A 21,891-nucleotide genomic window follows, 5' to 3' on the forward strand; every position below is an offset into this window, starting at 1 on the left:
GCAATGCTACATTCCCAAAAAGTGCACAGCCAGTCTTCATTTAAATATTTCTACTAAAATGGAAAATGCTACTATTGTTTGCCTTTATTTTTTAATCTTTTTTATGCATAATCAAAGAAACAGACTGATAATATAATCAGATCACAGATTTAGAGCAAGAAGGGACCAAGTACAAACCTCTCATTTTAGAGTGAGGAACCTCAGGCCCAAGGAGATTAAGTGACTTGCCCAAGATCACACAAGTATCAACCAAGAGTAAGTTTTGAACCCAGGTCCTCTGACTTCTAAGCTAGAGCTCTTTGCACTCCACCATATTGCCTCTTATTTTATAGCTAAACAACATTCCCAAATCATCATATCTTGAATATAATATGTGTAATAAATATATGAAATTTAAAATTTGAAAACCACTCCTCTACATAATTATCTGGGTAGGAATTTAAAAATTGCTATTAAGTACTAGTTTACTTAGTACATATGAATACTTGTCACAACTTTAAAGGGCACCCTATATAATTACAAACTGCCTCTTACAGATTATGATGTTTTCCTTCACAGTAAACAAGGAATAGTTCAGGTCTATACTACTCTACTGGCACTTAGCATGAGCCAATCCATGCTGTTTTAAAGTTCCATTAGCTCCTTCATGGGGTATGCCACATCTGTGCCTCTTTCTATGTCCCATATGTAGCGCACTACTCAGTACACAGCAAGTGATCAATAAGTGTTGTCAAAAAGTAATTATGACTAGTTTCAAATACTGAAACTATACCATCGATAGCTATGCTAGAATCCTTTATCAAATCTTTAAAGTAGGTTTCAAAATAGTCACACATTAAAAGCTTGGAATCTCATTAAAGTACTTGTAAAGCAGTATTTTCATCTCTGAGGAGGAGAATTTCAGCAGTCAGGGCATCAATCAATTCTCGATGATCACCTAATACCACTTCCAGATGTTGCCTTGTATCTACCTCCTTACGCAGCTGCATCTCACTCTAAAAAAAAGACAACAAATTCTCAAGTTAAATGAGGGAGGGGAAGAAGGGAGGATTATTCAAAAGAAAAAATCATGAAAAGTAATACATGTCTTAATATACAGAAATAAATACATGGCTTATACTGCTAATCACAATGATATTTTGCATTATAAGATTTCACTGGATAAATTAAACTGCCTCAGGCCTTCTTTAAGAGAATTAAAAAGCGCATGATGAACAACGTGAAGACTATTCAGCTGATATATCAAAATATAAAGCTACTTTTAAAATTATTTTAAAAGAGGCAGAATTTTAGACAATAAAACCAACTCCTAAAATAAGAAAATTTGAAAATTGATCTCAAATGTCAATATCATGAGATATGTTAAGAGAATAACAGTATGTACAATACTATACTAATGAAAATTTGGGTACAGAAAGGTGAATGAGTGTGAATTTAAATTATTAAGCATTAGGGCAGCTAGGTGGTGCAGTGAACAGAGCACCGGCCCTGGAGTCAGGAGGACCTGAGTTCAAATCCAGACTCAGAAACTTGACACATTTACTAGCTGTGTAACTTTGGGCAAGTCACTTAACCCCAATTGCCCTCCAAAAAAAAAAAAAAAAGCAAAAAAATAACAAATTATTAAGCATTTTCAGGACTAAATGCACAAATAAGAGTCATAAAATTGATCATATCTTTTAACTCAGTGATTCTATTGATAGAACTTAATTCTCATAAACTCTTTAAAGAGAAAGGCTTATACATTTAAAAAATTCATATTTGTAATAGCAAAAAGCTGGAAAAAGTGTTCAACAACTGGAACATGGCTGAATAAACTGTGGTTTATTAGTGCAAGAAATTCTTATGTTGTTACAAAATGATAAATATAAAGGCTACAAAGAGGCATATGGAAAGACCTATGTGAAGTGATGCAAAGCAAAATCAAAAGGGCCAAAACTGTATGCAAACTGACTGCAATTCTACAGAAAGGAAAAACAAAACGAAAAACAAATACAAAGCCAGAAGAAAGAACTTCGGGCTCACGTGGAAGATGACAAGGAACAAAGAATTTTTTTCTTTTGTTTGTTAATTCATTAGTTGAACCTTGTTAAATACTTAGGGCTTGATATAAAATTTTAACTCCATAAACTCGAGTCTGTAACAAAAAATTTGTTGAAACAATTCTATACTTCAACAGGAATATGTAAACAATCAATTACAATGCAAATGAACTAATAAAAAAGTAGCATGCAAAGAAAAAATTTCCAACTTATTTGTTATACGTATTTATGTTCACAACTGAAAACATTTACTATTAAGGCCATAAAGATATCATGCCAAATCACCTATGGGGTAAAATAAAGGCATTATCTAATTGCAGTAGATATAGTTCACAGTCAAGCTACTACCTGAAGTTAAAGAAGATGGAAATATGCATAAAAATGCAAAAGGCAATATATTGCTAAAATGTTTAGTCTTGTAATTTCTAAAATGGTGACAAGGGACTGAGTTAGCTGTACAGTGAATTTTTGTACCTTTATCACAATCATGAAAGAGGAGCACATTAATTTGATCCCATTTCATCTATGCTCAGTTCTCAGCTGTGAACAAATAGAAGCAATGTAAAATAATCCAAAATGACATATATATTAGATATTATTTGTATTTGGGTCTGGCATGTGTTTTGATCCTACTTACATTTTGTTTAGGCTCAAATTAAAACTAGTATGGATTTCCTTATATTAACTTTCACTTAGTACCCAGTGAACATCTATCTGAAGCTAAAATTTTATTGCAGATAATATTAAAGTACAGAACCCTTTTATATTTATTATTAAGTTATATAGTTGTGTTCATTGTACTTAGTCTGGTGCTTCAAACTACTTTTAGGTTTATAACAAAGTGAAGTAGAAATTAAAACAACCACTTTGGCCCATGTATTCTCTTACCTCCTTAAGGTAGCGCACCAGCCGACAGAGGGAGCTCACTAGGGACAAAGTAAAACCAGTGAGCCCTTGATTGTTTTTCCATCCCTTGACTTCTCGCCCTGTCCATCGTTCATATTCTTCCATTTCATGTTCCACTTCATGTATCATGTGTTTCAAGGTATCCAGGGTGGAGCCATCAGCACTTGGTAAATCTGAGGTGGTTACATTGTTGAAAGAAACATTTTTCTTCACCTTGGAAGGAAGAGGTAAATCTGGTTTCTTCTTCACTGAGAGTGAGAAAGCAGCATTTTTTAATTAAAATCCAGGCAAAGATGCATCCAAACACCTACTAGAAAAAAAAACTATTCACACACACACACGAAACTGGTTCAGATTTATAAAAAATAAGAGCCATTCTACAATTAGTAAATGGTCTAAAGATAAGAACAGGAAGTTTTCAAGAGAAGAAATCCAGGGAATCTATAGCCATATGAAAAAAATGCTACGCATCACTACTAATTAGAAAAATTCAAAGTAATTTTGAGATTCTGCCTCATATCTATCAAATTGGTAATAATAACAAAAACGGAAAATGACAATGTTGAAGGCTATGGGAAAACAGTTGACCTGTGAGTGGTTACAACCCTTCAGGAAAACAATTTGGAATTATACAAAAAAGATTATTAAGTAATATATGTCCTTTGACCCAGAGATACCACTGCCAGGCTCATACCCCCCCCCCAAAAAAAAAAAATCAAAGAAAAATGAAGAGGTCCTACCCATAGAAAATTATTTATGGTTTTTTGGTTTTTGTGGTGGCAAAAAAATAGAAACTAAAGAGACGTCCAACAATTGAGGAATGGCTGAATAACTTGTGGTATATGAATGTGATGGAATACTACTTTGCTATAAGAAATAAACAAAGAGATGATCTCAAAGAAACATAGAAAGAATGATACAAACTGATGCAAAGTGAAATATGCAGAACCCAGAAAAACAATATATACTATAACATGCATATTATAAAAATGAATACTTCTAAAGACTTAAACTCTTCAAGAATAAAACAAGCAAAAGCAAGAGAAAAATGTGTACGATACCATAAAGACAAATAACTTTGGAAACTATAAGAAGTATGATCAATACAATGGCCATTCATGATTCCAGAAGATCAATGATTAAATAAATTATCCCCTCCTGACACAAAGATAATAGTTATTTAGGCACAAAATAAGACATTTATAGTTTTGAATACAGTCAATGAGAGAATTTGTTTTGCCTAACTATGCATATTTGTTACATGAAATTTGTTTTTCTTTTCTTTTTTTTCCCCAGTGGAGTGGGGAGTGGAAGGGAGAAAAATAGATTTCGTTAAAAACAACTTAAATATGGAGGGGTAGGGAGTGCTATTGATGTGGAATGCTATATATGTTTTTTAGATGAGGTCACTGTATTAACTGTTTTGCTTTATTACAAGAGACCTCAAAAAACGTCATATGGAATGGAGGTAATCAATAAATATTTATAACCTTAAAACAAAATACATCAATAAAACATAAAAATAAGATAAAATAATATTTTATATAATTTTGATTTTTATAATTTAGAGAGAGCATACTATGGCACCTAGCACCTACTCTAAATAAAACAGAATCAGTTCTCTACGGAGCTGCTTGGAATAGAAGATATTTCCTGGAATTATTCAACAATCTTCTATTTTAGCTTGCTATCTGACCATATGCCAGGAAGAAAATTCTATTCACCAACACAATTTTATCAAGAAAAACATATAATCCATCTTTATAAACCACAAGACCACACCTTTGGCTAACTGCTGTCTTTGTTTTCTTGAGTTAGGATTCAGAACTTGTCCCACAACATAATTTGAGTCTACGTTCTGTACAGGTTCCTCAGGTGGCAGCTTTGACTGGATCCTCTTGACTGCCTGAGTGGCATTCAAAGCTGTTGGAAGGAAACAACTTGACCTCATGTGAACAAAATACAAAGTTATTTAAATTAACAAAAATAACAGTATCATACTCAGCAAATACAGCCAAAAATCAATTCATGCTCCTTTTATAATGGTCCTGGTTCTATAAAGAACACTAAACAGCAGTCACCCCCTTCCTTGAAGGATCATGGGACTGGAGAGTGATGGATTTAGGGTCAGGAAACCTAAATTAAATTCCCAGTTCTGATGCTTATCTGTAGTCCTGGGCAAACCATTTAATTTCTCTGTTCATATTCTCACCAGTAGTAATGGGATAATACCTCTTCACAGGGTTGTTGTGAATACAATGAAGTGTAAGGCTTAAAGTACTATGTAAATATGAGCTATTAAGAGCAAAGTATGTTTGGAACTCACCTCTGTGTTCCAATGATGGAGTAGCAACTGTTGGAGTTGTTGGTGGAGTCGTTGTTCGTGATGTAGCAGTTTTCTGCCGCAAACTCGTACATAACTTAGAAATGAATTCAGAATTCTCTTTGTTTAGGTGCTGAAGAAGCCTTCAGATCAATTACACATATGCAAATAGTTATGGTTTAAACAGCAATAGAACATCAACAAGTCTAACTGCTGAAATTGTTCAATTTGATTACGTCTAGAGGAACTTTTAGAATCATGCAAGAACAACATTTCAAAACACATTATGGACTTTCTACTCCGGTTCCCTTACTGTATAAATAAAACACTGAAGCTCAGCAACTTGTTGTCTTAAAATCAATTAGACAGTTCAAGCGTGGATTTGAAACCACATCTCCTGACTTCCAGCCCATTATAATAGTCTCTTGATCCAAAGAGAAAATATATTTTTTCACATCCAATCAGAAAAATGATGAGAGAGATTGATATTGACAACAGAAAACAGGTTTTAAATAATCAACATAACTATACAACCTGTTTATTATTCAAGAATCACCATATGAACTTCCTACATCGCAGAATTCAATACAAGGTGTGTCTATCCTAGATCTTGATCCCAAGGTATCAGATCCCAGTATCAGAGAGATTCATTAATAGGTATTCTTGCCTGTAAGAAGTCCTTCAGTATTAACTCCAAGAACTATGTTAAAGCAAGCCCAAGTGTTCTCAGGCAGAGAGTTTGAAGACAAAGTCTGAAGCCAGCACTGCAGAGTTGTAACTGAGTGAAAACTTTATTACTACATTCCACAGTAAATTCAAAAAGGACATACAACTTGAGTACTAAAAATCACAACATAAAAAAGTGGAAGAGAAGCAAATCATACACCTTTCACAACTATGAAAAAAATGATTTCTTAATTTAACAAGGGATAGAGGCAATTATGGGGGATAAAAGGTCAATTTTGATTACAGCAATCAATAAACATTTATTGAGTGCCTACTATATGCCAGGCATTGTGCTAAGAACTGGGGATATGAAAAGAGACAAAAAAAAAAGTCACTGACCTTAAGGAGGGGAATCTAATGGGGAAGACAACATGAAAACAAATATATCCAAAGCTATACACAGGAAAAATAAGAAATAATCAACACAGGGAAGGTGCCAGAATTAAGAAGGGGTGAGGAAAGACTTCCTATAGAAAGTGGGATCTTAGTCAGGACTTAGAGGAAGCCAGAAAGGTCATAGTCAGAACAGAGGAGGAAAAGTGTTGCAGGCATGAGGGATAGCTAGAGAGAATGCCTGGAGCTGAGAGATGATGTGTCTCATTCGTGGAACAGCCAGGAAATCAGTGTCACTGGCTCAAAGAGTATATGTTGGTGTAAGTATGGTGTAAGACTAGAAAGGTAGGAAGGAGCTATATTATGAAGAGTTTTGAATGTCAAGCAGAATTTTGCAATCGAACTTAAAAGTAATAGGAAGCCACTAAATGGTACTGAGTAGGAAGATGACATGGTCAGACTTGTGCTTTGGGAAAAATCACTTTGATGGCTGAATGGAGGAAAGATTAGAGTGGGGAGAGACTTGAGGCAGGCAGACTCACCAGCAGGCTCTTGCAATAATCCAGGCATGAGGTTATAAAGGCCTGCCCTAGAGTGGCAGTGTCAGAGGAGAAAAGGTGGCACATTCAATAGATGTTGAAAAGGTGAAATTGACAGGCCTTAGTTATAGCATGGGTGAGGGGGTAAGAAATATGAAGATTCCAAGGCAATCCGCAGGTTGCAAACCTGAGGGCCTGGCAGGATAGTACTTCCCTCTAAGAGGTAACTGGGAAGGCTGAGGGGGAGGGGGGAGTCGGGGGAGGGGAGGTCCAGTGAAGGGGTGGGTATTTAGGGGAAAAGATAATGAGTTCTGTTTTGGACATGTTGAATTTAAAATATCTGTCAGACAAACCTGGTCTTGGAGGTGTTGGTTGCTGATCCCATGACAGGGTTCAATATACTACCCCATGGTATTCCATATAGAGAATCTAGCCATCACCCACAGTGATTAGCAAGAATGAGTCTGGAGCGCTAAGCACTCTGCAGCTGGCAAAGAGCAGCTTCTCCACGGCAATAAGCCGCCATTCTTCCTACTGTGGTAGTTTAAAGACAGATTCTGCATGTCGCCTTCTCCTCTATGTTCCCACCTGTGGATGTCAGTTTAAGCTACAGGCATTCCTTGGGTGAGAAAAAATATGCTTGTAAAACAAGCAAACCAACAAATAACTACTGCTTTCAGTGTCAGTGGCCAAGTCTGACTCTTTCGTAAAGACTTCCAGTTAGAAAAATGGAATATGGTCTTTAGAAGAGACATTAAATAAATATATGGAATAGTTTGGAGAAGCAGAGTCATGGAGACTTCTTTCACATCCTCTTACCTGTCTATTCTCATATTAGACTGAAAGTTCACAGAGTCATCCAGTTCATTTTCACTTTCTTCTGATTGGCTACTGACAGTTTCTTCACCTTCTCCTTCTACTTCATTAAGAGCCTGCCTCAGAATACATCACAAAAAATTATGTATTTAGATCAACTGTCCCCTTCCTTAGGCACCAACTACAAAGCTACTAAACTACATAGGGGATAAGTCTTGACTTACTGCTCCTTTGGGGACCATCAAATCATTGATCTTGATCAGAGGTGGGCAAACTACAGCCTGCCTGATTTTGTACAGTCTGCATGCTAAGAATTTTTAAATACAACAAATCTTACTTAAAAATGTAAAAAGCCATTCTTGGCCCACAGCTAATCAAGAAACAAGCAGCGTGAGCCATAGTTTACTGACTTCTGATCTAGACAGAGCTGCAAAGAACTTAAAAGATTAGGTAGTTCAATATTCTTATTTTACAGGTAAAAAAAAACTGAGGCTCAGAGATTTCAAATGAATTGTCCAAAGTCACATAAGTAATAAGTGGCAGAATCAGGATTTGGATTCAGGCAGTGTGAACTCCAACCAACCTCAAGGCTCTTTTCCACTGCTGCATATAATCAAAAGATTTAGAGCTACTAGGGGTATTAAAAGTTACTTAGTCTATACTTCTGATTTTATAGATGTAGAAACTGAGGCCCAGAGAAGTGACTTCCTCAAGGTCACATATATAATAATTAGAAGACATGGATTTAAACCAATATCCAGGACTTTTTCTACAACATCACTGTTTTCTTTACTATATAAACCCAAAAGTTAATGAGAGGCTGTTCCCTAGTTTGCAAACTGGAAAACTGGGCTTGAGCAAAGCTTCCTTTGATCAGAAGGAAAACAGTAGGTTTTTTTCCCCCACAGGTTTTTATACAACACTAATTCTCTTTTGGATTAGGAGTTATGTTGTTAGCATAAATCCAAAATCACAGAAGCTTCAATTTAATTTGATTCTGTGCAAAAATAAATGCATATATAACATCATATTTATACAGCATTGCCAGGGATGATGTCTCAAATAAGAATTTTTTTAACAGTAAAATTCAACCCTTTTTAAATGCTAAAATGGTATCTAAACATTTTGATGGAATCTTCCCAACATGTATTCTACACTTTTCTGTCTTCTTAAGCAGAAGGCAATAAATATAATCAACCTTTTATTAAAGAACACACATCATTATTATAACTAACCCTCAGAGGCTACCCCAATACTCTAGACCATGGTGCTTTTGTGTTTAATATGGTTTCCTTATGTCTTTCCTAGCTGTCAACTGTTAACTTTTTGTTAACATAATCTTTCTATTGCTTACTTTTAATCCAATATGTGCTTTAAAAAAATCAAATAATCCAAACAACAAAACCTGTACCTGAAATAGAGAAAAAGAAGTTTTGAATGAGATTTCAGGGACTTGCCAATGAAGTAAAGTATATAGTCTTTTGTGCCACGGCTTTGTGATCACATCTGTACAGCTTGGAGATGTTTGTCACTTCTGGGTTCAAAGCCATTGCATGCTGAGGTTGTTAAAACTCTGACCTCCATATAAGTGGGGTGTTAATATATACTGTGTGTGCACACGTACGTGCATGTGTGTGTGTGTGTGTCTATAAATAAGCATATTATATATAACGTTAATATACATGTGTTATGCTATATGCTGCATATAGTATAATTCTATATATGGTAAAAATTGATAGTTTAGATATAGAAGATCAACAGAATTATGTTTTCAAATATATTAACTCAAAATAGTTCATGTCTAGGCAAATTGCAATATGCTAGCTACTTTTAAAAATTTTTCTAAAAAAAAGAAAACATTCAACATCACTTATCAAGATTCTACTGTATGCAGCATAGTTCTATTCTGGGTGGTATGGAAAGATCCAATGTATTTCCATTGCTTATGTTAGGTACAATAGCATACCAAAATTATAATACTGTCCTTGAGAGGTAGCATGGAGTGATGCATAGATGGTTGGCACTGAAGTTGGGGAGACCTCAGTTCAAGTCCTGATTCTGACATATGTAAGCTACATGAGCACAGTCAAATCACTTAACCTTGCAATGTTTCAGGCAACTGTCTTAGGATGAGCTGTAGATGGCAAAGATGTACCAGCAGAGTTTCCTATACTGATTGAATAGCCTAAATAGAAAATCCTTACTATAAGTCTTGTATAAGACTTATTATAAGATTTAATAAATAAGATAATAAGATCACCTTATAAGTAAGAGTCACTTATAAACAGATATTTTGTTTAGCATTTTATTAATTAAACCCCCATGGGTGACAGTGGGGGCAGGGGTCTGAGTTGAAAATTATCTTATGCAAGTTTTATGAATTATAACACTGCATCATAGTGAAGTTTCTGTATATTTAACAAAGCAAAAAAAACCTGCTCACTGAGAAATTATGAATTTAGAAGGAAGATGAAATTTGTAAGAAGTTAAGATTAGTGAATACTTTTAAAGAGAAATAACTTTTATTATTTCAAAATGCATTTCAAAGTAAGTCAAAGTGCTGCCTAGCAGAGGTCCTTATCAAAGGTGCTTTAATAAATAAGAATGAATTATAACTAGTCCATCAATTGGTAATAGGAATGTCTAGAAATTTTTAAAAGAATTTCCTTCTTTTAACAGCTTCAACTACTAAGCTGAACTCCTGTTTATAGTACCACTTGATATAATATCTAAAGAAGTGATCTACTAAGCAGGAAAAAAAAAAGCCTATACAAATGGTCACAAATTCTGAATTACTACAGTATGAATTCATTTATTTCCACTCTCTTCTATATTTTCCCTTTTTCTTTCATAAGGCTTTCTCCCCTCCACTTTCAGATTTGCAGCTATACTCTAAAGGAATGAAGGGTATGTACAGGAATTTTTGACTACTAGGTAAAATGTATTACTAAATACTTTTATAAAAAACTACATTGAGTAAAATCTTGATTACATATAATTGCTGAAGTGCATGAAACTGTTAAGGGAGTCTGGTTAATTTCATTTTCTGGTCAAAGAATCCTTGATCTGATCCTTACTGCTGAAAATCTTTTTAAATTATGTTAGTTCACAAAATCAATTTAATAAGTAGAATGTTACATGTGATTTATGATTTGATAATATAATTATATGCCATTTTACTTCAAGTTTACAATGTTGTTCAAATACATTATTTTTATTTGATCCTCACAATAATCCTGCAAGATAGAGATGTTAAGTATTACCACTCCAGGGACTGAGATCTTCAGTGAACCTGCCCAAGATCACACAAAGAGCCTTGGACTCAGGGCTCAAAGCAAGGTCTTTTGACTCCACTTCCAGCACTCTTTCCACTGTTAGTTCCTGAAGACATCAGTCACCAGAGGGTCAGCAGAGATTTAGAAGACCGGGCTAAATATCTACTGTGTCCAGAAGAGTCCTTAGACGTTGTCCTTATTTTCCCCCAGAACACATTTTAAGCCATACTTTTAGTATAAGATTTTCTTGTGATTGGCCTCCTTCATAAAAGTGATTGAAGTAAAAGTTCATGTTAATTTGAGGTTCCAATTAGTTAGGTTCCAAATAACTGGATGTAGTAATATTTGTCTACATAGTCAATAAATTCCTCATTTCTCAAAGCCACTATGGTGCAAACATACTAACAATGTACAGGACTTGTAACCACAAAAGGATGACACTGATTTGTGTATTGTTTTTGGAATCAGTCATACTACTTTATAGTTACTTTTTCCTAGCACAGTATGCCAAATATTACACAAAGAATGTACAGGGCAATTGAGTAATTATTACTATGACCACAATCTCATATTTGATGCTATTTTAACTGTTTAAGTTTCAACTGCAAAGCTTAAATTAAATTCTAGCATTTAATATACTGTTAGAGTTAGAATAGGATAACATTACCTGAGGATCAATAGCAGACTCGTTAAGGATTGACTCAGTGAGAGGGTCTCTTTTTGATACAATAGGGCCAGGGGAGGAACCGATCTCAGAGTCAGGAGCTATTGTTACATTAGGATAGCCTACAGAAGACAAAGAAGCAAGTCACAATTATTTGGTTAACTCACTCAGTTGACTTCAATACTGTTGTGTATTACTACACAATAGCTCTCCACTTGTATGTTGTCTTTTAGGCAATACTGAGTCCCAAATTAAAATGAACACATCTTATATTTTCAGTTAAAATATGTATGTGTCTCCCCACATGGAAGAGGATAATTCAATATCCTCAAAAGTGGCTGAGTTCCTTTTGTTTTTTCATCACCTTGAGAGGATGGGAGAGGACCTGGACCTATGACTTCACTGGGATAGAGAACTCCTTATAAATAAACTTCCACTACCAACTTAAAGTCTCAGAGTGCTGGGGGCACTGACAGTTTAAGTTGCTTGCCCACGGCTACACCGAAATGAGTCTTGGTCCCATGCCTTCCTTTCTCCAAGACCAACTCTCCATACACAGTACTCCACACTGCCCAAGTCATTAAATATACTTTTAAAGAGATGATTTTAAGGAAGTTTTTTTTTTTTATTTTAAAATGAGTTTCATTCTGACAAAATGTGTTATCTTCTGGATTAAAATTTAATAATTAGTTGTTAAAATTTAGTATAATAATTAGTCATAATGAAAAGTTAAGTGGGTCATTTCTTGTTAACTATATAGTACCTAATATACAGTTCCTATAAATACCTTGAAATGACTAAGTTTCCAGAACCCTGATATTAGTCCTCCATTAGCTATGCTATTTGTAGCTAATACAGAATCTCAGACTTTCAGACTTGAAAGGGTTGTTAGAGATCATCTAGTCCAACCCATAAAATTCCTAAAGGCCACAAGCAACTTAAATGACCAAAGGATAACTAATAGAGATGTGTGTACAGATTCATTAGCCAGCTAGACCTACAGGTTCAGTTGGTAAGGGAAAAGTACTGTACACATATACAGATACAATGCAGTGGTGTTATTGCTAATAAAAGAAAGTCTCTTATGCTTAAATTGAACAACTTACCTGTGCGCCTACGGGGAGGATCACCAAACAGATCTTTTGCTACAGTCATCATCTCATCAGATCTTTCCAATGCATCTTGCATCTGGTAGTGATCAGAGAGAATCTAGAGAGGGGGAGAAAGAGAGAGTGATAAGGGGAAGGGGAGAGAGAGAAAGAGAGAGAGAGAGAGAGAGAGAGAGAGAGAGAGATCTGATAACTCATCAAAAACTTCAAAGCCCAGAGAAATAACCACAAAAATATCAAATACTCTAATTTTCACAACCAATTTTCTTACAATAAAGCTATTTTCTTGCTTTAACAGTCATTCTAACAATCCTATGTTAGAAAGTGAAAAAGAAATTCCTTTGTTCTAATTAGTTTCTTGTCTTCTGCTTACATCCTATATCCACTCCTGCCCTCTAAAACACCACCACCTTCCCTGATCCTGCTCCACCTTAAAGTTTTCTTTCATCCTACCCACCTTCTCTAATTTACAACAGTATACAAGCAATAACTGGTGTATTTTAACTTAAGGTTAGGACATACAGTCTTTTCTTCTCCCACTGTTCCAAGTTTATTATCTTATAGAGGCCTGGGGTAGGGGGCAGAACTATCCCCAAAATTTTCTCTTTTGGTTGACTATCCTACTTCTACATCTGAAAAAAGAAAAACCTTTCTTAACAAGAATGTACAAGCAAGAATGTAGGGAGGTGAAGAAGAAAAACTTGAACACCAAACCCTCAAGCAGACCCAGACTTCTCTCACCTTTTTTGATTCAAGAAACTGAACGGGAGTTTCCCCAATTCTACTTTCATCTCTCTGAGAATGGCAAAAAGACTGGTTGTTCCTTGGGCCTTCAACAGCTGTAGAACAACTCTTTGCTCTAGTCCTTTCCTTGTCTGTATCTGTCCAACCACTGCCAGTTCTTAATACTTATCAATACCAAAGAGACAGAGACGACAGAGCTGGGGTAACAAACAAGAAGCAGGACACCACCCAATGAAGATGCACTGATGAGAGAGTGAACAGCATCACACTTGATGCAGAAGTTGGCCAGGTGGCAGAGGGCAATGGGAGAGATGCTGAGGAACTTTCAGGAAGAGGCGAACCTGTGCTCCCACTGATTATATCTTTGAAGCACCCGTTCCCTCTATTCCCTCTTTTCTTTCTTTCTTTTTTTTGGTTGGTAAGATGATGAGTGTATTTTAAGACTTTGGAGGTAGATTGTAATTTACACATTTCTTCTTCTGCTGGCTCAGTTCTGCTGCTGCCAGTGCTATTATCTTAGCCAAAGATATTTTAACAGTGACTACTCTGTTAATCTCATTAAAGGCTTAAAAGCAGCTTTGTCCTGTTCTCCTGGGTGATATATTTTTTTCTCTTCAAATCAGAAACAGAAAAATAAAGGAGAAAGGTAACCATCCCAAGCATATATAACAACGTGTGATGACTTCTTTCCAATTGAAAAAACATTTCCTTGGTAACCATCTTATAATTCAACCCTACTCTTTTTCTTGAATGCCTTAATTAAACAGAAGGGGGTTCTTTACTAAAAGATTTGCCAATTTATAACCTGGTTTAGATAGGATAGTGTTTCTTTTTATAATTATCTTAAAAATCATATTATCTACAGTCTAAACCATGGATTTGGGCCCCAATTGTCATGTAATTCAGCATCCAAATGTAGAAAAATTAGAATCAGTACATAGGAGAAAAGTGCCCAATATCAACAGACTCCTACAGTTTTTCATTTTATCTCAGCCAACAGGATGGGAGTCAGGAGTGGGTTGCCAGGGATATAAATTCAGAAGGAAGGCATTCAGTCAGTCTCCGAAGAAAGGCTGATTAGCCTTTACTTTATAAAGCTTAACAAGAGTAGTCCCAGTATTAAGGCCACAAAGATCTCAAAGAAACTTTTTTTAAAAAAATCAATGTTATTTATTTATTTTTAGTTTTCAACATTCATTTTCCATAAAATATTGAGTTACAAATTTTCTCCACATCTTTTCCCTACCCCCACCCCAATATAGCAAGCCTACTGAATACCCCTTCCCCCAATCTTCTCTCTTTTATCCTCCCCCATACCTCCCCCCCATAAAATTTTCTAGTAGGACGAGATGGATTTCTATACCCCAGTGCCCGTATATCTTATTTCCCAGTTGCATGTATAAACAAAAAAAAGCAATTTTTTTAACATTTATTTTTAACACTTTGATCTCCAGATTCTTTCCCCTCTTCCCTCCTCACCCACCCCCACTAGGACAAGCAATTCAATATAGGTTGTACATGTGTAGTTACACAAAACATTTCCATAGTAGTTATATTGTGAAAGACTAACTATACTTCCCTCCATCTTATCCCACACCCCACTTATTCTATTTTCTACTTTGACCTGGTCCCTTATCAAAAGTGTTTGCTTCTAACTACCCTCTCCCCCAATCTGCCCTCCCTTCTATCATCCCCCCTCTTATCCCCTCCCTCCCTACTTTCCTGTAGGGTAAGATACCCAAGTGAGTTGTTATTCCCTCCTTAAGCCAAATTCATTGAGAGTAAGGTGAACCCATTCCCTTTCACCTTCCTGCTCTTCCCCTCCATTGTAACAATTTTCTTTTGCCTCTTTTATATGAGATAATTTACCCTATTCTATCTCCTCCTTTCTCCTTCTCCCAATAAATTCCTCTCTCAGCTCTTAATTTTATTTTTTAGATATCATCCCTTCATATTCAATTCATCCTGGGCCCCTTACCTATGTATACATGTACACACATACACACACTCACATGTATATTTATATACACACACACCCTCCTATACATACACACATATGTATGTATACATATATACATATATATTCCCTTCAACAATCCTTATACTGAGAAAACGTCTCGTGAGATACAATGATCATTTTTCCATGTAGGAAAGTAAATAGTTCAACTTTACTAAGTTCCTGATGATTTCTTTTTCCTGTTTACCTTCTCATGCTTCTCTTGTTTCTTGTATTTGAAAGTCAAATTTACTGTTCAGCTCTAGTTTTTTCATCAAGAATGCTTGAAAATGAACAGGGGCCAAGATGGCTGAGTAAAACCAGGAGCCTTCTTAAGCTCCTGCTCCAACCACCTCCAATACCTGCAAAATATGACTCCAAACAAATTTTAAAGCTATAGAATGCACAAAGTGACAGAGACAAACAAATCTCCCACTGAAAGCAGCCTGGCAGGTTGACAGGAAGGGTCTATCGCACCAGAATGGAAGCTGAGCACAGTCCCGCATGAGCTGCACGGGCCCAGATGTGGGGCAGCCTCAACCAGTGGCACACACTGGCAGGAACAGACTTCAGGAGAGTGAATCACCAGCAGCAGTGGCGGTTTCCAGACTTCTCAACCCACAAACACCAAAGAGAAAGTAAAAGGTCAGAGGGGAACTCTGTTGAGACTGGGTGATAGAAGAGTGTGGTCTGGCCCCTGCCCCTGGGGTAAGATACGGAGGAGGTGCAGCAGCTGCAGTTGCTACCACATGGCTGCCTCCAGAGCTCCCGGCCTGCAGATAGTAGGGAGACCAAGTGCATTCGGAGGGTAAATGCCCTTGCTTTGACCTGCTTGGATCTGGGTCAAAGTCTTGGGTGGTGGTCCTGGGTGAGGAACGCCACTGTGCCAGAGCTTGTGGGGGCTGTAGAGAGGGCACCCTCCTCATTGCTCTAACAACTGCAAGAAGCCCAGCAATTTGGAACACAGCTCTCTGCACTCTGGAAGCAGAGTTCTACCGTGGCAAAGAGCTCAAAAGGCAAGTAAATGGGCTGGCAAGATGAGCAAACAGAGGAAGTACTATCAGAACACAGAATCCTTTTTTGGAGACAATAAGGATCAAAACATGGACCCAGAAGAAGACAACAAAGTCAAAACTCCTACATCAAAAGCTTCTAAGAAAAATATGAACTGGATGCAGGCCATGGAGGAGTTCAAGAAGGATTTTGAAAATCAAGTAAGAGAAGTGGAGGAAAAATTGGGAAGAGAAATGAGAATGATGAAAGAAAATCATGAAAAGTGAGTCAGCAGCCTGCTAAAGGAGACCCAAAAAAATACTTGAAGAAATAGGGGCGGCTAGGTGGCACAGTGAATAGAGCACTGGGCTCTGGAGTCAGGAGTAGGTGGCACAGTGAGTAAGCGCCGGCCCCGGAGTCAGTTCTAGCCTAAGACACTTAACGCCCACACAAAAAAACTAGCCATGTAACCTTGGGCAAGTTACTTAACCCCAATTGCCCTCCAAAAGGCAAAAAAAAAAAAAAAATACTGAAGAAAATAACACCTTAAAAAAAAAAGACTAACAAATAGCAAAAGAGGTTCAAAAAGCCAAGGAGGAGAAGAATGCCTTAAAAAGCCACACTGGCCAGATGGAAAAGGAATTTTAAAAGCTCAATGAAGAGAGTAATTCCTTCAAAATTAGATCAGAGCAAATGGAAGCTAATGACTTTATGGGAAATCAAGATACTATAAAACAAATTCAAACAAATGGAAAAATAGAAGGCAATGTGAAATATCTTGTTGGAAAAACCACTGACCTGGAAAATAGATCCAGGAGAGGTAATTTAAAAATTATAGGACTACCTGAAAGCCATGACTAAAAAAAGAGCCTAGACATGATCCTTCAAGAAATTTTCAAGGGAAATTGTCCTGATAATCTAAAACCGGAGAACAAAATAGAAATTGAAAGACTTCACCAATCACCTCTTGAAAAAGATCCCAAAAAGAAAACTCCTAGGAATATTATAGCCAAATACCAGAGATCTCAGGTCAAGGAGAAAATATTACAACAGGAAGAAACAATTTGAGTATTGTGAAAACACAATCAGGATAACACAAGATCTAGCAGCTTCTACATTAAGGGATCAAAGGGCTTAGAATATGATATTCCAGAGGTCAAAGGAGCTAGGATTAAAACCAAGAATCATCTACCCAGCAAAACTGAGTATAATGCTTCAGGGGAAAATATGGGAATTCAATGAAATAGAGGACTTTCAAGCATTCTTGATGAAAAAAACAGAGCTAAACAAAAAATTTGACTTTCAAATACTAGAAGCAAGAAAAGCATGAGAAGGTAAAGAGGAAAAAGAAACCATAAGGAACTTATTAATGCTTTGCACTCCGCTGTCCCCTCTCAGGGGACATTGGAATTCTAGCACATCACTCGGATGTCCCCTCTCAGGGGACATTGCAGTTTATTAGTGATTACGGGTAATTGAGTTATTTCAACGCAACTTTTTGAGACATGCATGTTTCCCTGAAGTTTTATCTTGAAATGGCACAAGAAATTAAATCAAAATATCGTAAAATTACTAAGCTATATACAAGAAATGTCAGCGGGTTTTGTGTCGGACGAGAACGTGAGATGCATGCTCATGACGGTCCGAGCACTTCACGACGCCAGTTGAAAAGAGCGATAAGGGGAGTTTGTAGAAGAAAGGTTGGTTTTCGAACATAGCGCGCACTGTATAGTGAGATATATAATTACAAATAAACAAGTCTACATCTGGAGGAAAAGATTTTCAAAGCTGATCTCATTTTGGTTTGAAGCTTCGAGCAGTGCACATAGATATAACGAGTGAGAAAATCAGAAAAGTGATTCTTTTCTTAGTGAATAAATTGTTTGGTGAAAGCTATTTTGGTAAATATCATCTTGTCAGTAATAACAATTAGAAATTTTCAACCCATGCATTTATTCATATTTTTTATTAGAACAATGGCAAAGCGTCCAACCACGAATGAGTCTCATGACACAAGTAGTAGTGAAGATGAGCTCCAGATAGACCTCTATACAGACACGTTAGAAAGACTAACTGTAGAACAAAACGACAGCAGTGATAGTGATATCATTCAACCTAGAAGGCGACGAATTGTTCACATAGATAGCGAAAGCGATAATAGTAGTACGGAAGAAAACACACGGCAACATGACAACGTATCGTCAAGTGAAGAGTGGGAAGATGTTACCGAATCGGACGTTCCTCCAGCCAAGATAAATTTTGATTTACACGAAGAAATATCCGGACCACAAGTCCCGAGTAACATAAAAGAGCCCATAGACTATTTCACATTATATTTTACTGAAGAATTAGTAGACAGCATAATAAAAGAGACAATTATGCCAAAGAAGAAATTGTAAAGAAACAGCTTTCCCGAAAGTCAACTTGGCACAAGTGGTATTCCAGGATTCCGCTACATTTATTCAAGAAATTATTAGAAAGAGTTCCTGATGCAAAAGGATACCACATGTTCACCGACAGGTACTATACCAGCATCCTTTTAGTGGAAGAACTGCTAAAGATGAATTGTCATCTTACTGGCACTATAAAGATAAATCGAAAAGGCGTACTGACACAAATAAAAAAAACCAAAATTTTCAACCAATAAAACAGTTGCATACAGAAAGAATAATACTATGCTTCTTGCGTGGAAACATAAAAGAATTATTACCATGCTCACCAATTATTATAACACAAACCTACAATCTACCCAGAGAACATTACATGGTGGACATATCGTAACAGTCAGTAAGCCTGAAATGGTGTTAGAATATACGGCAAATATGGGTGGTGTGGATCGTGTGGATCAATACGCTTCGACGTATTGTTTCCTCCGTAAATCGCTCAAATGATGGAGGAAGTTATTTTTGGGGGGTTGGAAATGTGTGTGATAAACTCATACATAATGTATCGCATCAAAAAACAAACAAGTAATGAAACGCCAATGACACACCACAAGTTTGTCAAGACACTCGTTGACCAATTAAAGGGCGATTTTCGTGTATCGAGAACGCGTCCATCCACATCTTCTGCGGACAATAGATTAAACAATAAACTACATATTCCCGATGTGGGACAAAGAAAACGGGACTGCATTGTGTGTTCTAACAGGAAAACACCTGGTGGCAGGCGTCAAACCACTTATTACTGTCAAACATGCACTAATCAGCTTGCAATGCATATTGGGGAGTGTTTCAAAACTTATCATACTGTACAAAATTATGAACAATAAAATATTGGTTTTTTTGCAAATATACATTCCTCGATGTGACCCAATTCATATAGGTCCAATATCATTATAATAAGTTACTTGGTTCCAAAATTATACTAAATAATACGAGGGTCTGTAAATGCACGTTTCTGCCACAAAGTAGCATCGAGTAGCTGGCAGCCAATGTCCAGAATGGTTTGGAGTGCAAAGGGTTAAAGTTGAACTATTTACATTCCTACATGGCAAAATGACAATTGTAACTCATGAAATTTTCCTCAGAGGATAAATGAAGGGAATATATATATGTGTATTATATATATATATGTACGTATGCATGTATGTACAGGAGGGTATATGTGTGTATAAATACATATGTGCATGTGTGCATATGTGTGAACATGTATACACAGAGGGCACAGGATGAGTTGAATATGAAGGGATGATATCTAAAAAATAAAATTAAGAGGTGAGAGAGGAATATATAGGGAGAAAAAAGGTTAAGATAAAATACGGTAAATTATCTCATATAAAAGAGGCAAGAGAAAACTGTTACAATGGAAGGGAAGAACAGGAAGGTCAGAGGGTAAGATCTACCTTACTCTCATTGAATTTGGCTTAATGAGGGAATAACACACACTCAATTAGGTATCCTACACTACAGGATAGTAGGGGGGAAGGGGATAAGAAGGAGGATAGAAGGGAGGGAAGATTGGGGGAGAGGTTAGTTAGAAGCAGACACTTTTGAAAAGGGACAGGGTCAAAGTAGAAAAAAGAATAAGTGGGGGGTGGGATAAGATGGAGGGAAATATAGTTAGTCTTTCACAATATAACTACTATGGAAACATTTTGTGTAACTACACATGCACAACCTATATTGAATTGTTTGTCTTCCCAGTGGGGGTGGGTGAGGAGGGAAGAAGGGAAAGAATCTGGAAATCAAAGTTGTTGTTGTTTTTTTTAAAGCAATCAGGGTTAAGTAACTTGCTCAAGGTTACATGGCCAGTTATTTCTGGGTGTGGTGCTGAGTATCTGAGCCCGGATTTGATCTAGGTCATCCTGACACTGGAGCCGGTGCTCTTACTCACTGAGCCACCTGGCCACCCCTAAATATGAAAACCATTCCTTTTTTTTTTCTTTTTGCAGGGGGGAAGGCAGGGCTATTGGGGTTAAGTGACTTGTCCGATGTCACTTAAGGCTAGTAAGTGTTAAGTGTCTGAGGTCACATTTGAACTCAGGTCCTCCTGACTCCAGGGCCTGTGCTCTATTCACTGCGCCAACTAGCCACCCCCTGGAAATCAAAGTTTTAAAAACAAATGTTAAAAAAATTTGGTTTTTGTTGTTGTTGTTGTTTTTACATGCAACTGGGAAATAAGATATACAGGCACTGGGGTATAGAAATCCATCTTGCCCTACTAGAAAATGGGGGGGGGGGGGCGATAAGGGAGGATATAAGAAAAAGAAGATTAGGGGAAGAGGTATTCAGTAGGTTTGCTATTTTGGGGTGGGAGTAGGGGGAAAATGGGAAGAAAATTTGTAACTCAAAATTTTGTGGAAATGAATGTTGAAAACTAAAAATAAATTTTAAAAAATTTTTAAAAAGAATGCGTGAAAGTCCTCTATTTCATTGAATGACCCTATTTTCCCCTGAAGCATTATACTCAGTTTTGCTGGGTAGGTGATTCTTGGTTTTAATCCTAGTTCCTTTGACCTCTGGAATATCATATTCCAAGCCCTTTGGTCCTTTAATGTAGAAGCTAGATCTTGTGTTATCTTGATTGTATTTTCACAGTACTCAAATTGTTTCTTCCTGTTGTAATATTTTCTCCTTGACCTGAGATCTCTGGTATTTGGCTATAATATTCCTAGGAGTTTTCTTTTTGGGATCTTTTTCAAGAGGTGATTGGTGAAGTCTTTCAATTTCTATTTTGTTCTCCGGTTTTAGATTATCAGGACAATTTCCCTTGAAAATTTCTTGAAGGATCATGTCTAGGCTCTTTTTTTAGTCATGGCTTTCAGGTAGTCCTATAATTTTTAAATTACCTCTCCTGGATCTATTTTCCAGGTCAGTGGTTTTTCCAACAAGATATTTCACATTGCCTTCTATTTTTTCATTTGTTTGAATTTGTTTTATAGTATCTTGATTTCCCATAAAGTCATTAGCTTCCATTTGCTCCG

General features: G+C 36.6%; 1 protein-coding gene across 2 annotated transcripts in view; it reads right to left on the bottom strand.

The window, feature by feature from the left end:
- The window catches only part of SPICE1 (spindle and centriole associated protein 1), a 77,174-nt gene that overhangs the window by 29,964 nt on the left and 25,319 nt on the right, over positions 1-21,891 (bottom strand). For both annotated transcript variants that reach the window (XM_069069881.1, XM_069069880.1), the window contains exons 5-11: positions 12,731-12,833; positions 11,628-11,746; positions 7,689-7,801; positions 5,275-5,414; positions 4,731-4,871; positions 2,931-3,196; positions 864-995 (exon numbers count right to left, since the gene is read on the bottom strand). In XM_069069881.1, the coding sequence (XP_068925982.1) occupies positions 864-995; positions 2,931-3,196; positions 4,731-4,871; positions 5,275-5,414; positions 7,689-7,801; positions 11,628-11,746; positions 12,731-12,833 (1,014 nt within the window). The remainder of the gene's footprint in view (positions 1-863; positions 996-2,930; positions 3,197-4,730; positions 4,872-5,274; positions 5,415-7,688; positions 7,802-11,627; positions 11,747-12,730; positions 12,834-21,891) is intronic.

The sequence above is a fragment of the Petaurus breviceps genome, unplaced genomic scaffold (assembly GCF_028583685.1).
Source record: "Petaurus breviceps papuanus isolate PSGF00001 unplaced genomic scaffold, PetGlider_PUasm1.0 90792, whole genome shotgun sequence".
NCBI classification, from domain to species: domain Eukaryota; kingdom Metazoa; phylum Chordata; class Mammalia; order Diprotodontia; family Petauridae; genus Petaurus; species Petaurus breviceps.